The sequence below is a fragment of the Fragaria vesca genome, linkage group LG5, assembly GCF_000184155.1.
Source record: "Fragaria vesca subsp. vesca linkage group LG5, FraVesHawaii_1.0, whole genome shotgun sequence".
NCBI classification, from domain to species: domain Eukaryota; kingdom Viridiplantae; phylum Streptophyta; class Magnoliopsida; order Rosales; family Rosaceae; genus Fragaria; species Fragaria vesca.
The window spans coordinates 7,347,973-7,370,379 of NC_020495.1; the positions used below are offsets into that span (position 1 = coordinate 7,347,973).

Sequence of the window (22,407 nt, forward strand, 5' to 3'; positions counted from 1 at the left end):
AGAGAGAGAGAGAGGTCAGCCTCCGACCTCCGGCATCCAAATCCCTCGCCGATTCCGAACGGCGGGAAGACTGATACGAAAATTCAGGATTCGGGAAAGCATTTTGTGCGGTTCTGAGCTGAGACTTGAAGTGATCGAATTGCTCGTGATTCGATTCAGGTTTGAATTTTTCTTCTTAATTGTTTGGTTGATTTCGATGATGCTGAAACCTTCTCTCCGGGTCGGAGGTGGATCCATACCCGGTTTTGTTTAAGACATGAACGCTCTTACGTACATAAAATGCTTCTGATAACACTCAATTTGTTCAAGGGCAGCAACTTTCCGAGCTTTTAGATTTTTCAATCTCTCTTTGAATCGGTTTTGGCTTCTGACTTGGTTTTCCTGTACTTCTTTTTCAGTGAAATATTTTCAAATCAGCTTTTTAACTGACTGTAATTCTGGTTTGTTCGGTTTCAAATTTTCAATTCAACAGTAGAGACTGTTCAGATTTTTGATACTGAAATTACGTGGTGGTGATATAATTTCAGGCAAAGTAACCGACTGTTCTGTTCAGCCGGAAAAGGTGAATTCTTCTTCGTCGTTAGAATCTTGATTGGGGCAGCTGGTTGAGCAAAGGCTTGGATTTTGACGACGGTGAATGTGCCTCCGATCTTTTTCTGGAGGCACGTAATATTTTCCACGGCCTCTGCACGGATCTGTGAACAATTCAATCAAGGATTATATCAACTCCACTAGGGAAACTCTCTGAAATTTTCCGGCTTGATTTAACAAGAGAATTGTGTCCGTAGAAATCATGGAGCTGCCTCAGCCGCGTCCGTTCGGAGGCGAAGGTAATATTTTTTCCGGAAACAGAAATGAAAATGATAATGAAAAACGTGTAATATTTCTGAACCTTGATTTTCAAAGTTTTATTGTAAACAGGAAGAAAACCAACGCATGACTTTCTATCATTGTATAGTAGCCACTCAACTGCCCAACAAGATCCAAGACCACCTTCTCAAGGTATCCCTTTCCCTCGTCCCCTTTAATCCCCTATTTACAAAAAAGAAGAAGAAAAAACTCTTTCTATTCATCTTCTTTATTTTTGATTTTCTTTTATATTGCTTGCTTGATCATCGTTAAAACGATTCAGTTCAGTATCATTTGTTGCAGCGACATATATGTATTTCGGGTTGTTACTGGACCCACATACGGGGGCGTTCGAGATCGCAAAGAAAATTGTTTTGGTTAGATTAAAAATGGAAAAATGAGTAAGGGGTCAAGGAACTCAGGATTATGCATGCACGTGACAAGAATTGAATGATGGATCTGGGCCATGTAAGGGCCAGGCCCACGAATAGGCTGCTAAAAAAAGGAGAGGACTAGCATTTCATGGGGGAAATGGTGGGTCCCACGAGTGAGAGACAGAGTGGGAGAGAGAGAGAGAGATTTAGGCATGAGCTGAGGGGGGGTATATTCACATCAAGCGTGGGCTTGTGAAGTGATGGCTGGATCATGTGTGTTTAGTTTAGTTAAACGCTCTTGATTAATTTTTCCTCTCTAAAGGACAAAGGGTCTGGTACTTTGTCATATTCATTGAAATCTTGGATCCGAAAACTGTGGGGTGAAAAATCAGATCACTGAATAATTGTAATGGTCCCATCACTCCCATGCATGTTTTACTGTTCTTTGTCTAGCTAGCTTCACTGATTTTACCTACCCTTTGGTTAAATCTTATATTGTGGTGGAAGCTGAGCAAGAAATTGTAGAAATGAAAAGTTTACTGATGTAAAAACTACCTACAGTATCTCTCTATTTGCAGTGTTTCTGTTGGATCCAGTGCTACATCTGATGAATAGGGTTTTTCCTTGTGTGATTATTATTATCAGGAGGTTTTCTTGAAACTCATGACTTCCTACAACCGCTTGAACGAATGGGAAATGCCTGTGCCAAAGAAGAAACCTCGGTTGAGACTGTGTCACCGAGTAGAAGTAGTGTTGAAAAGCCGGCATGTGTTGCGCAACGGCCAGCTTCTGTGGAGCACATTCTTCCCGGTGGGATTGGGACTTACAGTATAAGCCACATTTCGTATTTCAATCAAAGGGTTCCCAAACCAGAGGAGAACGTATTCCCGGTTGCTCCTCAAGCAAGTAGTTCTCATCATGAAAGGAATGATGAAAACTCAAACTGCAGTTCTTATGCTGGAAGTGGTTTCACTTTGTGGGACGAATCTGCAGCAAAGAAGGGAAAGACAGGGAAGGAGAATGTGGCAGAAAGACCAGGTTTAAGAGGTAAATTTTGCATATCTGCATGCTTTAAAAGTTTAAATATATATGCTGAAATTTCAGTTTGATCATTTTGTTGTTGCATGACCATCAAACATGGATTCACATGTATTAATATCATATAAATAGGGGAGAATATATGTTTTCATTTTGTTTACATGCGATGCAGATGTATGACGTACCTACTTGAATAGTCAGATTGTGAGTAGGGTTATCTTAATTATTACTATAGAAAGCAATACATGCAAACAAATCAATGGTATGCAAATAGCATGAAACTCATTGATGCTACTGGCACTTTGACAGGGCAATGGACATCATCGGAAAGGCCATCACAGTCATCTTCCACTAACAACCGCAACTGCTTCAGCTCTCAGTGAGTCTCGCTGTATTTCAAACTCTAATATTACTTCTTGTTTGTGAAATATCCATATTACTGATTCCAATGAGAAATGTGTATTTTGATAATGGCTTGGCTTTGTTGGAATTCGAACAGGTCATCTGGGCAGAAGAACCTGAGCTTCATGGAGATGATGAAGTCTGCCGCCAAGGGTTGCACCCAGGAAGACGAACTTGCCGATGAGGAAGAGTTTGCTCTGAAAAAGGAGATGTCCACCACTACTACCACCGCCACTACCCCGTATAACGGTATGTCTCATTCTTAGTACCAAGATTCAAAATAACTAATAATTCTTTAGCATTTTACGGTCATAGTTTCTCTCTCTGTGAACTTGATCATGCTTAATTACTGGATGGCACTATGAGGCTTTTGCTGGCATAGTTTTGCAGACCTGCTTTTCTTGGTGTTCAATCGTCCAAGTTTCTTTTTTCATTTTTTATTTTTTATGAAAAGTAATTGGTGTACCTTACAGGAGAATTAAGGGTCAAAGTTGATGCTAAGAGCTCTGATCAGAAAGCTAACACTCCACGATCCAAACATTCTGCCACCGAACAGCGAAGGAGGAGTAAAATAAATGACAGGCAAGTTCTTCACAAGATAGTTTGGATCTGCTAAATCAGCAATACCATGTTTCATTCAGTTCAACATTCATCCTTTTGAGAGGATTTAGATGCGCAGAACCCTGAGAAATTCCCACTTTTGAGAAGTTTCATGGCTTCTCCAAAGTTTTTTTTTGGCTCATTGACATATTTTGGCCTCTGTATTACTAGTACTTTCTTCGAAGTACTTCTTGGATTTTCTCAGCATCTAATACATCCACCCTTAAAATAATTATCAGATTCCAAATGTTGAGAGAGCTCATTCCTCATAGTGATCAAAAGAGAGACAAGGCATCATTTTTATTAGAGGTATGTCATACATATATGCATATGTCTTCAATCTGTCCTTCACCTCATATTACAAGTTGGATAATTGGGTTTTCATTTTTGTCTTGTTGCTTCTCAGGTTATCGAATACATTCAGTATTTACAGGAAAAAGTAACCAAGTATGAGGTTCCATACCAAGGATGGAACCAAGATCCAGCAAAATTAATGCCTTGGGTAAATCCCTTTTACTTCTCCTTTAAAATTGTGTTCTCTATTGTGGAAGCATAGTCTATGATGGGACATTAAACTTGTAGCTAAATATCGATTGGTTGACGTTTGTAGCATGGTATTGAACAGGTAAACAATCAGAAGCTTGGTGAAAGTTACTGTGATCAATCTCGAGGTATGAATGGTGGACCTGCTCCTGCATTAGTGTTTGCTGCTGCAAAATTTGAGGAGAAAAGTAGTTCAGTGTCTCCTACTATCCCTGGAAGTGCTCAGAAACCAGTAGAATCTGATACGAGTACAGAAACTACATTCAGAGCTAAGGATCACCAAAGTGGAATAACAAACAAGGCAATTCCCTTTCCCTTGTCAATGCAGTCCAACTTCTTGACACCTGTCAGGAGCGGTAGTTCAGCACCTCCATTTCCACCTAGATTGCCATCTGACTCAGATAACACATCATCTCATACTCGCTCCATGTTATTCCCGACAAAGACATGTACCGCTGATGCTGGTGTAATTAGTGATAAGCTAAAAGAACATGAACTTACAATTGAAGGCGGACGAATTAACATCTCGAGTGCGTACTCTCAAGGGTAAGTTTGCTTTTGCTCTAACTTGCATTTTCAAATAATCAATCATAACATTTTCTTTGGACTACTTATAGTTCCATGATCTAAGCCAACAGACCTTTCTGCAATTGCAGCAACGATAAAAATTGACAATATGTTGTAGTTTGTAGTTTGCTTTTGAAAGTGCATGTTGGTTTATGAGTGAATAACATAAACGGATATTGGTGTTATGCAGGCTATTAAATACTCTTACACAAGCCCTGCAGAATTCTGGTGTGGATTTGTCACAGGCAAACATCTCAGTGCAAATCGAGCTTGGGAAGCAAGCATGTAGTAGAATGGCTATACCAAAATCCATTGTCAAGGTAACTGCATTCATGCATCTGTGCTATGTGATGCCATTCATTAGTAATAGCTTCTTTTCCGCTGAAGACACAGTGACTTTCTATTTAGCACAAACTCACCTAAACCATCTGTCTACTGTAGGAAAATGAAATTCCCTCTATGACTCCAGGAAATAAGCACTCTAGAATTTCAGTTGGTGAAGACTCAGAACAAGCCCAAAAGAAGCTCAGGACAGGCAGAAACTAATATGACAAGTCTAAAATTACATATACTATTTTATTTATAATTTTCTATAATTAATTCATTTTTTGGGAGCTCCCTTCAATTTCGAGCAAAGGGTGTTTACTCAAGTCATCTGCTGGTTCATAACCTACCTAGTGGAGACTGAGATTGATTGTAAATGTAGAGTCTTACTGTTACAGTTAGAGTTTGTTGGGATCCATATATAGATTTCCCAACTGTAGTTGTCCTATTTGTAATCATGTTACTGAGAAGCTGCTTTTTCTGTTTAAGGCTTCCTCCCCGGTGTAAATTTCTTGCACTTTTTTTTGTTTTATGATGGAAAAATTCTTTGCACTCATTATTGATAAACTATCACAGAATTATTTTCTGTTTTATGACTTTTCGTATTTCTTTGGATTCAGTTTGGTCATATTTCCATTTAAAATTACAGACTATAGCACACGACGTTTTGGGCCAAAACCACATTTTTCTAACTTTCACGAGAGAAATGTCTCGTTTGTTATTGAACTGTTGGAACAAGCATCTTTGCTATAAAGAAAGTTTAACAAACTTGTAATAGAAGAAAACAACTGGAGTGCATGAAAGTCCAATCTCTCAATTAAAACAAGACTCAATCCGAGATGGCTTGCTTAATTTGTATACCATACGATTATTATTTAAGATTTGATTTCATACCAACTCGCTATAACCAAGTTCCACACTAGTTAAATCGTTGGATCAGGTGCTCCTACACAGATTAAGACATCTCGGATCCGGCGCATGAGGTCATTATCATCTACCTCAATATTCTGAGAACTTTCTTCTCTCTCAGTCACAATTACCTAAGAGCTTCGAAACCTTAAAAAACCAATAGAAAAACTTCAATTTGCTCACATCAATTTATATATCATCACCATCAGGAAATTGTTGTACTATTGACTTAAAGTTCAAGCAACAGGTTGCTGGGTTCCTTTGTTTATGCTATCAACAGCATAATTTCATAACCAATAAGATTAGTTAAACTTCAGTCAATTCCCAAGACTTTTCATGAGCTCTTCATTCAGTGTCGAATGTGGTTTTCTTGGATCATCCAAATATTGGAAGCCATAATCAATTTGGGGTTTTATGTAGGCATCTCCATCATCAATTGCATATGCTCTATCGAAGCGAGACGAAATAATAACGTTTAAAAACTGGGAAAATGAATTAACTTTTGTGCTTAACAAGGCATAATTATGATTTAGAAAGGGTAATCTAAACCAGAGTTGATGGACAAAGGGTTGAAACCCATTATTATTAGGTAAGAAAGCTACAATCACAACCAATATATTTTCCAACTTTTTAAGGCAATAATTGTGATAAAACCTGGAGTGATAATTCCAATCATCAGAAAAGACAGTTTTTCTTCATTATCAGTACCAGAACTCATGAGTTTCTGATTCCTAAATATAGTGGAGCACCAAAAACCCATGGCTCTGCTATCACATACTTGCCAGTTTGCCTTCTATACTTAATAAACACAAACCAGAATGACACCTAAAATGAAGGGAAAAAAAAGCTTGCCCTAGAAAGAAATGAATGTTACTAACTAAGATGGAATCCAGGACCACATGCAAATTATTTGAAGCTCATCCCATTCCAATCATACCCAACCAAATCTTCTATTATTTTTTGGTCTCTAACCAAATCTTCCATGAAGTTTCAACATCTTTCTCTATTAGGAAAATCCAATATATTTTTCTTCTAAGACAAAACAAAGTGGCTACAAACATGGGAATCAGTCACACATATGAAACAAGCAGAACCCACCGAAAACATAGAACCAAACCACCTTAATCAGCATGGTTGATATGTCAAACAATTGAGGATTGACTTGGCTTTTTTACTAGACTTGTCATTGTCATATGGGGTTTTATCAAATCACAAGTATAACAATTTCCAAAAAAATAATCAAAAACTCAAACACCAAAACTTGAAGTGAATCAGCCACTATTGGACATAAATTTCTGAGTAATCTGTAAAAATACATAACCATCTCTACCAGTCATTCTCTCTGTGCAAACAGGAAATATGAAGGGATGTAGTAGTATATATGCTAGAGAATCACAACATCATAGGTCTAGGGTCTAAAGAAACGAAGAGCACAAAAAAATTTAAGGAATATGGGGTTGACCTTTCGATGTTCTGCAGAGTTCCCGAGTAAACCAAACCTATTTGCATTCCTCCACAGATGCAAATGCAATGCAGTTGCAGTTTAATTTGCTCTCACCCTGAATGGCAGGGTACGGTGGGTACCTTGGCTTCTATACATGATGATTTGGATGGATTATTTTGGCTTATATTAAAAAGATAAAAGAAAAGAAAAAAACATGTCCTCCAGTTGAGATACCATAAGATCCTCGGTAGGGCTTGGCTTTCTTCAAGTTTTAATACCCCACAATAATCTTTGGGTCCTTCATCTTCATATCAAAATCCTTCATTATCACTATACCTCCCCTCTCTGTGGAGAACTTGCATAGGAGATCTGTGGAAAAATAGCCAACACTGCAGAACATTTCGTGAACTCCACAATCTTCTAACCATTATGTATAATCACGTACTACTCAATCCCCCATCTGATAATTGCTCATCATCTGACAACTGCAAACACTCTTCTGGGTTGGCATAGAAATAGTCCTCCTCTTTAGGCCGGTCTTGGATCATCAACCTTTTAGTTGGGTTACCCATGCGTTCTGCATGAGCTTCCTTCACTGCAGATGAGAATTCATCCCAATTCAATTCTCCACTATTGTACTGGTCTATCAAATCAACAAGAAGCCTTCTGTCCAGCAAAATTGTCTTCTTGAACCCAAGAAATCTGAAGGAACATCAAAACACGAGAAGCCTTTAATCACAATTTTCACCTTGTATAAGACACAAGGGACATGCACTTGGCAGTAAACTGAGAAACATATCATGACTCAAATCCTACAGCAGACAATAGTATGAATTGATTGACCTTTGATGCCAGGATGCCTTGATATCAAAAATCAACAGTCCAAAGCCAAATAAAATTGCAGACAACACTGTTAGCACAAACTACCTGCGATGGCCTTCAACAACTTTAGCCATGTTTCCGTCATATGTGGGAACAAAGATATCACTCTCCAACGAGACAAGATAATCCAATGCTGCCATTTGGGAGGAGTGGTTTTGAAAGAACCTGAGGTCTGATGGTTCTAACAGAGTCTCCTTTCTGACCTGTTTAAAGAAATCAAAAGACACGATTAAAAAAAAGCAGAAAACACAAAGTAACCAAATGCTGCATAGAGAAGGTGATTTCAGATACTAACCAATTTCGGAAAAGCCTTTGCAAGACTTGCCATTCTCCTCTCAGCACCGTAGATTTCACCAGCGGCAATATAGATCTGAATGTTGGGATCAATTTCAAGAGCACTCAGAGTGAGAGCAGTTTCTTCTGGTGTCAAAGGACACAAACCATCTTTCCTTTTGAGGTCAGAGTTTATTATTTTCTCTTTCCACCAGGGATAAGCATATCTGTGAGAAAATGAAACCATAACTCCATAAGACAGATTAAAATTAAGTTTCGAAAGCATTGTACATGCATAGAAGATCAAGAAAGTATGTGCTACCTCATCCTTGTCAACTCTTCCACCTCCTCAGCATTGCAACCTTGGGTACAGCCAGAAAATGCCAACATGTCCATTTCATATCTAAGATGAAGAACTAAGAAAGGACCATTTGCCCTTAAAAGGTTTATGACCCTTCTACCCAACTCCTCTATTTGAGAAGTGAATCTCAGAGCACTAAAATTTACTCGGCATCGAAGTCTCTGAATCTCCAAAGGTTGTCCATTATTGGCAAGTCTAGCATCAGTTCTATTTAGATGTACAATTTTATATTTCTGTATCAGAGGAAGAATCTGTATGAAACATAAGAGCACAACATTACTTTGAGAGAAGAAGTTTCTCAAATACAGTAACAAAACTTAGAGCTTAATGGATGCTGAAGAATTGCAAGAGAGACCTTCTTGCCTCGCCATATAGAGTGAGGGGAAAGAATGAAAAGAACTCACCTGATTACGATAATAAGACATGTCAGACCAACTAACTGGTGGCATGGTATAAACCATTCCTAGTTCCACTCTTCTCTTAACCCTGGGAGGCAACTCTTTCAATATCCGAACCTCATCTCTCAAGGATGTGATGAAGTGATCCACATCAAATATGTCTTGAAACTCACTGCCACACCAAGCACCCCAACAATCAGGTAAGTACTACAAACTAGCGTTCCAAAGTAAGTGCAAGAAAGAATTGTTAGCACAAACAAATTGACCCACCTGGGATCAGCCCAAAAGGACGTTTTATCGAGCTCGGGAACTACAAGAGTGACATTCAAATATCTTGCTATAGCAACCATGTCGCATATCTGCAGACATCACCACGAACAAGGAAATAAGAAACCAATAACAAGCAATAACGTAGTAGTTCTATTAGCAAAAACGAAGTCATTGCTAATATACAGAGCTAAAACATCGCGATCAACAACTCACCGCTGCTCTCATTTGATTGAGTCCACCATTGCACGAAACCATCAAGTAGCCATTGTTTTTGTACACCCCTAATGCCACAGCACACACAAATTCAGATTCAACAATTAGCCAACAATCCAAACCAGCTCAAAAGAAGACTGATACCAAATCAAGTTTATCAATTTCATGAAATTCAACATCTTATGCACTTGAAACACTAAATCACAAAAAATAAAAATAAAAAAATAAAATATAGACTGACTCTTTGGTGGAAGAACTCTGGCCGGAACGGAAGTCGTCCGGTCCTGCAAAACCGACGAAGCCACGGCACTCTCCTGAGAGAAGCAAGACGGCCATCCTTTCAAAACCCTAGGCCCCCACATATCCCCCAACGCCGTCAATTGCACAACACACGTCCACAGCAACACCGACGTCGTCGCCCTTATCATCCACAGCTTCATTCTCGACCGAGAAGGCGACGTCGTTTGCAGCAGCGAGTTCTTCAGCTTCTCTCCTCCTCCCAGCCCCTTTATCCCCATCACTCCTCTTCTCTCCTTCTCCACCTTGCACATCAATCTCTCTCACTCCTCTAAACGCTGCGTTTTGCGATCAATGCCGGATCCAGAAAATCTCCTCTTTCCTTTTCCAGCTCCCCCCGGCTATATTTAGAAAGATCCGAAACCCGTAACCGTTACCGCATTCCACCTCCAACAATCTCGCCGCCAATATAACTGGACACACCTCCAAACTCCGATCTCCGGTAGACGCTGACTCAAACCGTAATGCCGGCCGGAATCCTCCCCCAGATCCAGCCGAATTCTCCGGCAACGCACTTCGCCGGAGCTCCTCGCCGGCCGGCGATTACAAAAAGGAGGTCGAGATTAAAGATGAAGAGAGCGGTGGTGTCATGGTTGTGAAGATAGTGAGAGAGAGAGAGAGAAAGAGATGAGAGAGAAGAAAAAGCAAAGAAGGCGTGGTGAGGTGTGGGTGACGTGCACCGACGGTGGTTTGTGTGGGCTGAGACTTGAGAGACTCGTTTTGGGCTTTTATTACTGATAGGGCCTCCAATAAATGACAGCCAGCTATCATATCATACCGCCGGCCCCACGAGAAATACGTCCCTTCCACACGTGTCGTTCATCCCGGTGGACTAGACCGTTCATCCCGGTGGACTAGACCGGACCTACGCCGACATTATCTCGCGAGATAGTGGGGGAGATTTCGTTATTAATCACTGATCGGGGATTAAGGGTTTCGCTAATTACTATGGAGGATTTTTAATCTAATAATCTTGTCGAGATTACGGCTTCTACAACGTGTGTTGCCGTTAATGCTTGCTAAGCAAACTGTCTCGAGTGTCGGTTATTGAAACGGCGTCGTTTGGGAGGGGGTGCCGTACGTAGATCCTGCGGTGGTACTATGTCGGCTACGTGTCATGATCAGGATGCGGAAAGGATGAAAGTGGGGTCCGGCGCTGTGGTAGAGTACAATATCAAGCTATCAAAGTTGGGGGATGTGGACGTTCCACGCGCCGGTCGCGGTCACGGGGGCTGGTGGCAACTGGAGCGTGGATGCACGCGATTCCGGTGGAGATAGTTTCTTCAAGAGGTAAGGTGATTTTTCAGGGGTTTTCTAAAACCTATCTAGAATCTAGAGAAGGAATGTGAAAATGATATAAAATGAGTTGAGGGGATAGGAGACTTCTTTTAAGAATGATTTTTCAGTAATTCATCTGGTGAAAGTTATGACATAATTTTGTTAATATACTTGTTTGTAGATCATTTCCAATTAACGTAAAGTTTGGTAACATAGATAAGTTGTTGATATTTTATTATGAGTTCGTGTTTTGGATCTTCAATGAAAAACCAAAAATAAAGAATGATGGACACAATCGACAGCTAGCATAGTTTCATGATTCAAATTGTTCGTGTTCTAGTCATGTTGAAAATGTTAAACTATTATGGAATATGGAATGTATCAACTTATTATGATATTTCATATTTGGATGAAAGTCGGATCTCATGTTTTGTTTAGTCTTGTCTTCAACTTATTTCAAAACATATCACAATGCAAAAATACCTTATACGTGTAACAAGTTTGAATGTCTCCATCCTAATTGACTATTTGGGATAAAACCCCAAAAAAAATGAAACTCACTTTTGCAATTCCATAAATAACAATCCCTATAAAAGTTTACCCAACACAAAAGCGACCATGGTATTCAATATTATGTACACAAAAATAGGGATACTAGGCACAAAATAATAGAGAAATCAAGATATGTAGTGGTGCCTTTGTAGCTAGCTAGGGATAGTGATGCCTAAATTCCATTGTCTATGACCATAGCTATTGCTTATTAGATGATGAACAAATTGAAAGGTTGACATCCTCCATTGTTCCACTAAGGAAATAGGAGGCTGCAAATGTTGAACCAGTAGCTGACTCCTCGTTTTAGCTAACAAAATCTAGTGCACGTATTCTGTATTCATACTTCAACTCAATTTTATATTTGTGCTGGCCACGCCTGAAGCATAATGTATGCTTATCCCATGCCTAAATAATAATTAAGAACTAACTATCTATCAAATTTATAGGTAACTAAATTATTATATTTAGTTATTTAGAACGAATGTGCGACTAACATAACGGAAATCACAAGTTTATATCTCATTAACATCACGGGTTGAGTGAATATCATTTTCACTCGCAATATAGTTAAACGTAAATGTTACTCCCCCAGCTAGCTAGTTAGACCAGATCAGACTTGACCTTGTCAAATTCTTCCATTCCTTGAGGTCATGAAATCGAATAATACTTATATGGCATGGTCTTGAGGACCATTTGAATAAATGCAAAATGTCAATTTCCAGATGTGAAGTAATTACTTTATGAACTTAATTAGGTCCGTTGATGTTGTCATTAAGAATTTAAGACAACTCTCTTTGTTAATCTGTCAAGCTCAAGTTGAATTGTCCAATAATAAGTACATATTACTTTCAACAATTTCTTCAGAATATTTGTGTTTCCCCAAAGACTCTACTCCAGAAAGCTACATGCATGCATCTTTGTTTTTCCCACCGACCAATATAGGATTTAGGACAACATGTTTAAGAAATGACCAAAACACTTTTACATGCAAGACATGTAAATGTTTAAGAAACAAAGTTGAAATCAAGGTCAGCCGATTATATAAAATTGTTTGAAATGTCACTAATATGTCTAATATTCCACTAATCCAATTGAAAATTGGATAGTCACTTACCAAAAACTCAATCACTGTCTATAACCTTCACCGTCTTAATCAAACAGTCAGGGGCGGAGCCAAGTTAAGGCTTGGGAGGGTCCGGACCTCCCCCCCTTCATTCCTAAATAATCTAAGCAAACATCATTAGTCACCATCATTTTAGCTTAATTGTTGTTCAAATTCCTTAATGAACCCCCAAGATTAAAAAAATTGCATATTTGTTTCAATATTTACTAAAAAATTATCAACAAATTCTTTCTTTTTGTGTTATATTGTATTTAATAGATCAAACTTGAAATGATTATTTGTTTATTTTTCATTGTCGATCTATTCCTTAACGAGCATAATAAAATTTTCTCATCTGTTTCTCTTTTATATTCTCTCATTAGATAGTGGTGGCTTATTGTCGAACAAATTTTTTTATTTGGACCTCCCCGTAACTCTGTAATCCTGGCTCCGCCCCTACAAACAGTAATTTCTTTCTTCTTTGCTAATAGCCAATTCATAATAGGGTGTGCTTCAAAAATCGAAAGGAATCTACATTCCCTGCATAATATGCCAACTATTTTCTAAATTGGTATATGACAGCAACGAGTCGAACCAAGGTTTTCCTCAAATACAAAACCATCTCTACAAACAAAATGAAATAACGAAGAGGACAATACTACATCCCCACATCAAATTCCAAAATGAAGAACTGGGGACCCTGAATTATTGGACTGAAGAATTAATATGCATGGTTATTAGTTGGGGACTTTTAATTGACGAGTAGTAGACGTAATGTCACACACTCACACTAGGAAATCATCAACTCCATTATCAACTAAATTTCGAAGCATTTCAGTCACCTCATCATACAAAGAAAGAACGAAGAAAAGCCATTAACTAGATAGCTACCGTTCCAGAGAAAGATCTAGCTGAGTATACTCTACATCATATTAGGGTTCTGCCAGAATCGGGCTAATCTTTAATTTCGATCGTAATTTTCGACCTAATTTTTGCTAATTATTGGAGATCATTAAGCATGGTGCACCCTAGCTTAATTTGGGTTCTCATTACTTTTCTCAACCTGTATTATCTTGCTGCGAGTTACTTGGTTGTTGAGATGCTGATCTTAGGGTAAACGAGTAGGTGAGGTACACATTTCATGTCATGCTTGGAAAGTTCTAGTCATGCGCATGGACCTAGTAGCCAATGAAGCCTCTTTTTCATCTACAGAAAATGATGGCATGGACGTTTAACCGATCACAATGTCCGACCAAGATGATCGTCGAAATTGTTTTATTCCGGAGAGTTTACAATACATGTTTGATTGCACGGTTCTGAATTTATTTTTATTTTTTTAATTTTTTTTATATTAAATAACTCACACACCCTGTATATTTCATGGTTCTGAATGAACAAACGGAATAGTTGGTTTCTATCAAACTAGTGGGGAATCCTACTATATTATTGATCATATGGATCTTCAATCACGGTTCCGGTTCGTTCCGAATTATTGTCCTTTGTTTTCCCTGACATGCTGTATTATTATCTCGTTTATGAACCAGCATGCTATGAAGCTTTACTTGTCTTCCACGACTGGACGCTATATTTGTACACGTACGTCCTTCTGTTTATAGATTGAAAGCGATCCAAACCTGGTTTTACCAGATGATTCAATTTTCTCAGATTGTATCTCATTGTTGTTAGTCTAATTAGAATATGTATATCGAAGTGTGTATCACGTCCTAATTATCAAGGCTAATTTTCAGTGGTTGATTGGTCTTCGTCATATGGTAGCATAAGCACATCAAGAACAACTGAAATGTAAACATCAAATCCAATCTATTATCTATCTCATTTATTTTCATATTCGTGATAGCCGACTCCAGATTTGTTCAAGAATAATGGTCGAATTTCTCGACCCACTGCTGATTGAAGTTCAATATCTCCGGGAAGAGTACTGAAAACATGGAACTGGTAATGACATTTTACTATATGATTAGATTGTTGTTATCAATACATCTGAAAAGCATATGAATGAAATGACTACGACCAAACAGAATAAAATCAAAGTGCAGGTTAGACTCGATCAGAAGTAAAGCCAACATATTAATAATAACTAAGGGAGCTCTTCTTCTGACGAAGACTCTTAAGTTGAGAACTAGTTGAAAACTTTTTAGCTTATCCCACTTTTTGATCTTATATTTACATATTAACAGTTCAGTTTATAGGTATTTATGAGTAGATTATTTATGCAAATTTTTAACCATAATAAAAATCGTTAAGGCATTCATAAGTGTGATTTACTAATTATAAACTTGAACGGTTCATGTTTGACAGATTTAGTTCGTCCATTAATTTGTTCTAGTTTGTTACCTTAACGATCACCGATTCGGCTGAAAATTTGTATGAATGATCTAATCAAATAGACCTAAAAATTAAACGGATGAGATTTCAAGATGTGATCGCAAAATAAGTATTTTAAACTATAAACCGAAAAATCCTCAACTAGTCCTCGTTATAAAGGTCCTCACTAGAAGGACTTCCATACAATTAATACTAATCTTCAATTTAATGATTTTTTTCTTTTTTCGTTTCAGGTGAATAATCAAATGTATTTACCGGGATGAAGTAACCTCATGAGTAAAAATAACAACAATTAACCTCCACCTAAGGTGATAGCAAGGACAGCCTGAAACTAAACACGACTACACGAGTGGAAAAAACGGCCAAACACAGACAACACAAGTCATTGTGACTTTTTGTGAAGGGCTTCAATAAGTTGGAAAGAAATAGGCACCTTTTATCTTACAAGCAACTCTGACTGCTCAGGGAATCTCGGGTCATATGGATCTAGTCTCCTCCATGGAAACAAATTGAATTGACTGTTAAGCAAACACCTGTACAAGCTATAACCTCCAAGTTCCAAGGAACCTTCCCAGAAAATCTGAAAACCATGTAACTTGTATATTTGAAGGTAACTGGAAAATTTGGTGCTGTCAACTAAACTCACCTGAATTGCTAATCTGCCTTGTGTTTGAATTCTTAGACAAGATCGAGTATTGCAACGATTTACGTTGTAGAGGAAAACCTAGCTCTAAAACCTTTAAAGATCACGATTAAACATCATTAGCATTCAGTTGTAACCTGAGAGGCTGATAATGCATATCTTCCTACTTTCTGACTGAATATATACATCAGATCATAATATATACACAAAAGGGACAAAGAAAAAAGAAATAATTAATGGGGGAATCTAGGAGGCTATGATGGACCTTTATTCCATTTCCTTGAATGGCCTGAAGCTGCTTCAGTGAAGCATCCAGTACACATGCTGTTGAGTCAAGCTGACAACAGTTTCATTCTTTACGGATTATGAGAGAGCCCTTCATTTCTCTTCATCCTGTGATTCCAGCAAGTTTGAAAGATGCGGCAGCATTAAAATTGAATGAATAATTAATAGATGTAAAATCCAAAGAACAAATTTGAATTGCCATTTTAGGCTGGTGAAAGACGTATTAGAACACCTATGATTGCCCAACAGATACATGCATGGTAACCTAAACCAAACTCTTGCATATTATCATGCATCAGGTATCATGTATGTCTTACTTCAAAAACTAAGGGGGATAGTTAGAACTTCAGCTTATACAAGAACACTCTTTTACTTCTCCTGAAAGTGGAAAAAGTTCTCATTTGGCAAGATACACACTATCTTAAGAACTAGAAAGAGAATTCTTTCCAAATATTGGGGAGCTGATTTTGAACTTTCACTTGCTAGCAACATGACATCAGAGGCACAATATACAATTACTGAGTAAATAATACAACACTAAATTTGCTATTAACTGGAGCTAGGGAAATGATAGCTTACCAATCCGTCCACTAATTTGTCAAAATCATCATCAATGTTACCATCACCATCATCTGAAAGATAACAGATAGAAGATCAGTGTGTAGAAAGTTCACAAACGTTCAATAAATACCAATCTTGAAGTTTATCACTGCCCTCACCCTCTTAAGTCACACAAATCTATATTGCAGGTGCAGCAGTACGTTATCAGCATGGGGATTAAATACAAGTAGCATGGCAAATCAGTACTGCCAAGCTACTTGCTTTGGTCATACTGATCCTCTAACTGCTTGAACAGTGGTGTGATTGTCATAGGACTTGAAAAAGTGGACCACAAAAGGAAACAAATAAAGAAAAGTTGTAAGTTACCTGGATCATCATCACTATCTCCCAGGAGAAATGCATCCAAGTCTTGCTCTGTAGTTGATGAGGTTGAAGTTTTACTGTGATTTTTGTCTTCCTTATCCTCTGCTTTAGAAGTTATTTCAACTTTAGCAGGTTCCTTTACTCTGTCATCTGGAAACTGTTCAGTTGACTTTAGATTACCATTATCCAGGTACCGCTTCTCATAGCTACAAGGAAGCATAAGATGGGAAAACTTATAACTTGTGTGAGATCAGCAGAGAACAAAAACCTAAGAAGCGCGGTAGTATGAGATGGAATTGCATGAATAATAGGGTTTATGTCAACACATGGCTACTTACGGTGCCACATGATTGTTAACTAGTATGAAATATATCCTCCAAAATTTCCTTTCTGTCATAACCCGTGGACACAATTCGTATCTTAATTTTGAGATTTCCTGCAAACAAAGACAGTCAAGTGCATATTTACGTCAGTGTTAAAGATAAAAAATAAAAAAAATAAAAAAATAAAACAGAGAAAGAGAAAGAGAGAGCAAAAACTGATACAGCCAGAAGCTGATCAAATAAACTAGTTTACCGATATATTATCAGTTGTCATCTAATTCTTAAATCAAAAATACTTTCTTTGTTTCTAGTCCTTTCAATCTCTGTGATTCGTTAATTCGTAACAACAATGAACTGACTGAGGCTACCTCGACATTCAAAAGAACAAGATGGGCATGCTTTTCTTGCCACTCTGTAAGATCCTGCCTAACATTTGTGACTGTTGGCACGTCAGAGAATTTCGTATCATCTACACGGTGCAAAACACAATCAGCAATGATGAATACAAGAATCTAGTGCTTGATATCATCACAAACACTTCATCACCATACAGTAAACACCACAAACTCACAAAGCAACTGCTTTGGCTATTCCAAAGCAATTAGAAAGCACTTCACAAATCTGTTTCGAAAATCAACACAATCATCCTCGCCTTTTATTCATAGTGAATGTGTCATGGAGTAAGCCACAAGTAAAGTGCTTAAACTATGCTTTCACCAAAAACATGAGCTTAATCCACCTCTTTAATTTAACAGTAAACAATAACAAAACCAAAATTAACCAGCATTTTCACACTAAACATCAGTAAAATAACTTACATGAGATTAATTTCTCCAACTTAGACAAGTAAAATAAAGTTAAAAAGTTTACAAGCAACTTTCTTACATGACAGTAAAAAAGCACTAAAATTTCTTCACTCTTAATCAGAATCGAGCCACGTAAATTTACCTGGAATCGGAAAATCTTTGAAGGTGACCAAAGTGATCCCGTTAGCGAAGTCTCTCAACTCCTCGGTGATTCCAAACGCTTCCAGATCCTTCTCTTCTTCTCGTTGACTCTCCGCCGCAGGTAGCTGCGCTAGCGATGGAGCAAAGGCTTCGGCGGCTAATTGCTTGATGTGATCGGCTCGCTTGGAGGCCTCGGCGGTGATGATCTCCCTGGAGCGCTTGGCGGTGTCGGAGACGATGTCGGAGAGCTTCGACGCGCCGCCGATCGTGAGATCCTGCGATCGCTTCGCGGCCTCCTCGGCGACGCCGCGGGCTCTGTTCCATATCTCCATCGCGCTCTGACTAAAGCTCCGAGGGAGTTTGCAATTTCGTGCCAACTGTTTTATGTTATGATCGAGTGTTTCGAGCTTAGAGAAGCTAATATGGGGTCATCCATTTCGGAGTTGACACGTTGGCACTATGTGGTTAACACTTGTCGTCACTCTCCTTCCCAGCAAGAAAATGGAAAGATGCAAGACCTGCAATCCGCCTAACCATTCATGTATTGAGACTCTCCTGCTGTCCTGCTTGTCTAGTAAAGTTATAAATCATAATCATCTATGTGTATTTACACGTCATGCACAAAATACTCTTATAGTAATATGCGTCACAGTATCACATGCGTCTAATTTGTATTAAATTTAGATGAAATCTAAAGGATTAAGTTTTGAGTTACAAGATTTTTTTATTTTTTGAAAATGTCAATCATGAATTTCATATAATTTGGGTAAAGCGAAGGCTTGAAGTAGTCATTACATACTCTACAGCTATCATCTACAAATTGACAAGTAGTTGTGAGACATGCCTCACCTAATACATTAGAATACCATTTAATCGTATTCAGTCACTTATTCTGTAAGCCCACTTTTATTGATGAAGCATAGAAGAATAGACTAATGCTAGAAAGTAAAAAACACTAAATTGAAAAAGTCCAGTATAGCTCACCCCAATCTGCTAAGCCTAAAAGAAAGCCCACATAATTGGCCCAAAGTCCAACTTAACTCATGAGTAAACCCTAGCACGTCACTAAAGAAACACCGTTGCTACCCTACTAAGATAGATTCTCGTTATGATTTTATCTTCTTGAAGTTCATGGTTCTTATGGTCATTTCAAGGCTCGAGATGATTTATATCAAAAACTAAGGCAACTGAAGATAAATTCTCGTTTATGACTTTATCTACGTTTTAGAAGCTGCTTCGAAAATGTCTACTTCAAATTATAGTGCTATGTGTTCCAATCGTGGCAATTATTCCAATGATGTTGCTATAGTGAAGTTGTATTTGTCTAGATGCAATTACACATTTAGATGGATATGAGACAAAAAGGTATACAAATGGCTTTACATTTGACAAAACAGTGTACGCTTAATTTCTAAAAGCTAGACATTGCTCTTTAATTTTCTCTAATATCTAACTAGTCAATATTTTACTATGAGACGTAAATAGTTCATTTCTAGGGAAACAATACAAATGCATTCTGTATACAATCTCTCTAAAATCATTCCCCAATATTCCATATATGCTCACACAATTGGTATTCATCGACAACTATGTTAGTGTGATTCTTATATTCATTCAATCCTAAAGACTACAATCAATTATATTTTTGTTAACCAAATAGAGTGATCATAATAAATTCATTTTGTCAAGTAGATGAGTGAGGTAATCGACGAAGTATGCAAACACATAAGACTCGTGTTCTGCTTGTCCCAGGGTTTATCCCGATCGACATATCAAGCAATGAATCAAAGAAATTACAGCACAAAGCAACCATCAGCTCGAGGATCAGGAAAAGTGGATGAGTTGGTAAAGAATTCGAAGATACGAGTAGCCATGAACTGGAGTCATACAATTCTCTGGGTACCAATGGCGCTTCTATGAGAAGGTCCAGTTGAATTGTATAAGCAGTATCATCATTCAACATCACCACCCCGGTATGCGTCTCATCAACTTGATTGCTTGGGCTTTGTGACATCAAGTGCCTCAGAATTTTAATTGGGCTTGGCTGGGCACCATTTGTTTGTGCTTTGTAAAAATCTGCAGAATTTGTAATCAGTTTCAAGTTTTCCAATTGCGATTCGTTCCTTTACCAAAAAGAAGATGGAGCAGGACTGCCTTTATCACCTTGAGCATATAATTCCAAGTATCCCAAATCATAGATTCATAGTGGAAAATAAGAAAAATGACAATCTGCATTTCAAAGCAAACAAATTATAAGAATTGTGCCATGCATTTAGCCTTGCAAAGAGAGAGGGAATACTAATGTATCCAAAAATTTACATTGTCCACTTTGGGAAAGTAATGGATGTCCATACTCTTTGGAAATGGGATGATACAAATTCCCTGGAAAGAAAAAACAAGATTAAGGAAGCAGTGAAGCACAGCAAAGCTTGCAGAACTATATCCAGAAGGTTTTATGGGGTTTATAGGGTTTAGGATAATGGGCTGGGCTCCCATCACCACATGATAGGTTTCCGAGGAAGAAACTGGACAGAAATTGAGTCCTTATGTTCTTGTTTCAACCGACTGGGCCGTATAAGCCGAGCCCAATCCGGCATTGGCACATACCGTCGAGATTTAGTGTCGACATGATACATCATATTATAACTCACGAATAGTTCTTATATTACGGGAAAAAAAAAAAAAAAAAAAAAAACTTTAAGGTCACCTCATGTTTTATCTGAACACGCACAAAGATGTCGATATATCGATACACCGTCATGTCCGAAACGACTGTAACGGTGGTACATCATTCACATACATACTATGATATTTCTCATTCACCATATCTCATGCAATCTTAGAGATTGTGAAAGGTGCGTAGCAATATGAGAGGACCCCAATGGGTTAACCTAATTTGCATCTATTCCCAAACGAGGGTGGCTTCCACTTATATAGCTTCCTCTCTCGAGTGAGAGAGAGATGTGGACAACTACCAGAAGACCTAATTTTGTAGGGACACCACCGTCCCACGAGCATGTGAAGCTGTTTTCATCATCATATATGTTCGCTCTGGCTCTCAAGCAAGTTCTAAGCAATCCAAATCAATCCCATTGTTTTCACTCTATGATTTTGCATCACTCCCTTTGTTTCAATTCACTTCCATTATTGGAGTTCTAGCGTGGAGTGGTACTTGTACTAGAGCAAAACAACAAAAACGTTACCCTCTCTATTGTTTGTATGTACTAACTAGCTACCAGAGAAGTCGTTTAGCTAGAGCCAGAGATATTTCCAATTTTTAGTTATACAATGCACAACCTAGATAGTTTATGTAACTATGTGTGTGTACCATTTGGTCCATTCATTTCCTTTCATGTGTAATCCTCCTCCCAAAGCTCCACTTGACGAATAGACGTGCATGTTTCTTGTCACTCCCTCGATCTGTCGGATTGCACTGCTTTGCGACCACGCTTTGGAACGAATTTTAGGGAGTGATCGATGATATTTAAGAAACGATTTTACAAATATAATTTGAGTGCGGCTATTGGGACCTCTAAATTTGCTCAGTGTACCTCCACATGTTTTGACTTATTGGATTACAAATATAACCTCATACAAAATGACAATAATAGACATTGAATTTCACAAAAAAAAAATTGTAATCAGATTAGTATTCTTCCTTTTTTTTTTTTTTCTTCAAGTTAACGATACAAAATGTGAGGAGTCTATAAACCCTAAACCTAAGTGCAACCGTTGCTCAATCGCAAATCGCAAAGAACTACTACACTAAATGGAAGAATCTCCATTGATGAAGACGCAATTAGCCTTTTTAGGGTTTTCTTCTAGGTCAAAGGTTTCTGGGTTTTTAGCTTACTTTAATATTTCATTAGATTTGCTTCATGTATACCTATTTTCTTACTTTTGTAGTTACTAACTTACTATACATTCGGTCACAAACACAACTTTGCTGCTTTGCAATTGATTGTGAAAACAATTAATGATTTAAATTTTTTTAAATTGTTGTCATTGAAAAATCGTTCTTACAACTTGATCAAATAATATAGGTTAATGACATTCTATGCAAAAAAATAAATAAAATAAAAACAACAACAACAACAACAAGGAATTGAGGTTGCAAAAGAGGTTTTCATGAAAAAAGAGAAAAAGAAAAAAGAAATTAAGCAATCGAGGTCTGAAATAGATGTTTTCATGCAAAAAGAAAAAAATTAATGTGTGGGAGGTCTAGAAAGCGAATAAGAGGTATAATGAGTAAATTATTGAATA

The 22,407-nt window shown here is 37.9% G+C and overlaps 3 protein-coding genes across 4 annotated transcripts; 1 reads left to right on the forward strand and 2 right to left on the reverse strand.

Annotated features, from left to right (window-relative positions):
- Window positions 1–5,121, forward strand: LOC101302938 (transcription factor BIM1-like). The gene is made up of 12 exons (XM_004299222.1): window positions 1–159; window positions 528–830; window positions 922–1,002; window positions 1,869–2,270; window positions 2,571–2,640; window positions 2,761–2,912; window positions 3,137–3,245; window positions 3,503–3,572; window positions 3,670–3,765; window positions 3,889–4,352; window positions 4,564–4,693; window positions 4,815–5,121. Exons 2-12 carry the CDS (start codon window positions 794–796, stop codon window positions 4,917–4,919), a joined length of 1,716 nt encoding a protein of 571 aa, XP_004299270.1. The 5' UTR covers window positions 1–159; window positions 528–793; the 3' UTR covers window positions 4,920–5,121.
- Window positions 5,122–6,868: 1,747 nt separating this feature from the next.
- LOC101303224 (uncharacterized protein At1g04910-like) lies at window positions 6,869–10,088 on the reverse strand. The gene is made up of 8 exons (XM_004299223.1): window positions 9,689–10,088; window positions 9,448–9,515; window positions 9,235–9,323; window positions 8,971–9,136; window positions 8,528–8,817; window positions 8,228–8,432; window positions 7,978–8,135; window positions 6,869–7,752 (listed from the first exon to the last, which is right to left on the reverse strand). The coding sequence occupies exons 1-8, from the start codon at window positions 9,996–9,998 to the stop codon at window positions 7,488–7,490; spliced, it is 1,551 nt and encodes a 516-aa protein (XP_004299271.1). The 5' UTR covers window positions 9,999–10,088; the 3' UTR covers window positions 6,869–7,487.
- A 5,155-nt stretch (window positions 10,089–15,243) lies between these two features.
- On the reverse strand, window positions 15,244–18,478 carry LOC101303514. 2 transcript variants are annotated; one of them, XM_004299225.1, is made up of 6 exons: window positions 18,146–18,478; window positions 17,566–17,666; window positions 17,213–17,310; window positions 16,878–17,080; window positions 16,530–16,582; window positions 15,244–16,058 (listed from the first exon to the last, which is right to left on the reverse strand). In XM_004299225.1, the coding sequence occupies exons 1-6, from the start codon at window positions 18,474–18,476 to the stop codon at window positions 16,044–16,046; spliced, it is 801 nt and encodes a 266-aa protein (XP_004299273.1). In that variant the 5' UTR covers window positions 18,477–18,478; the 3' UTR covers window positions 15,244–16,043. The 2 variants fall into 2 exon arrangements, with proteins under 2 accessions (XP_004299273.1, XP_004299272.1); XM_004299224.1 differs by having other exon boundaries at window positions 15,244–16,582.
- Window positions 18,479–22,407: the final 3,929 nt, after the last annotated feature.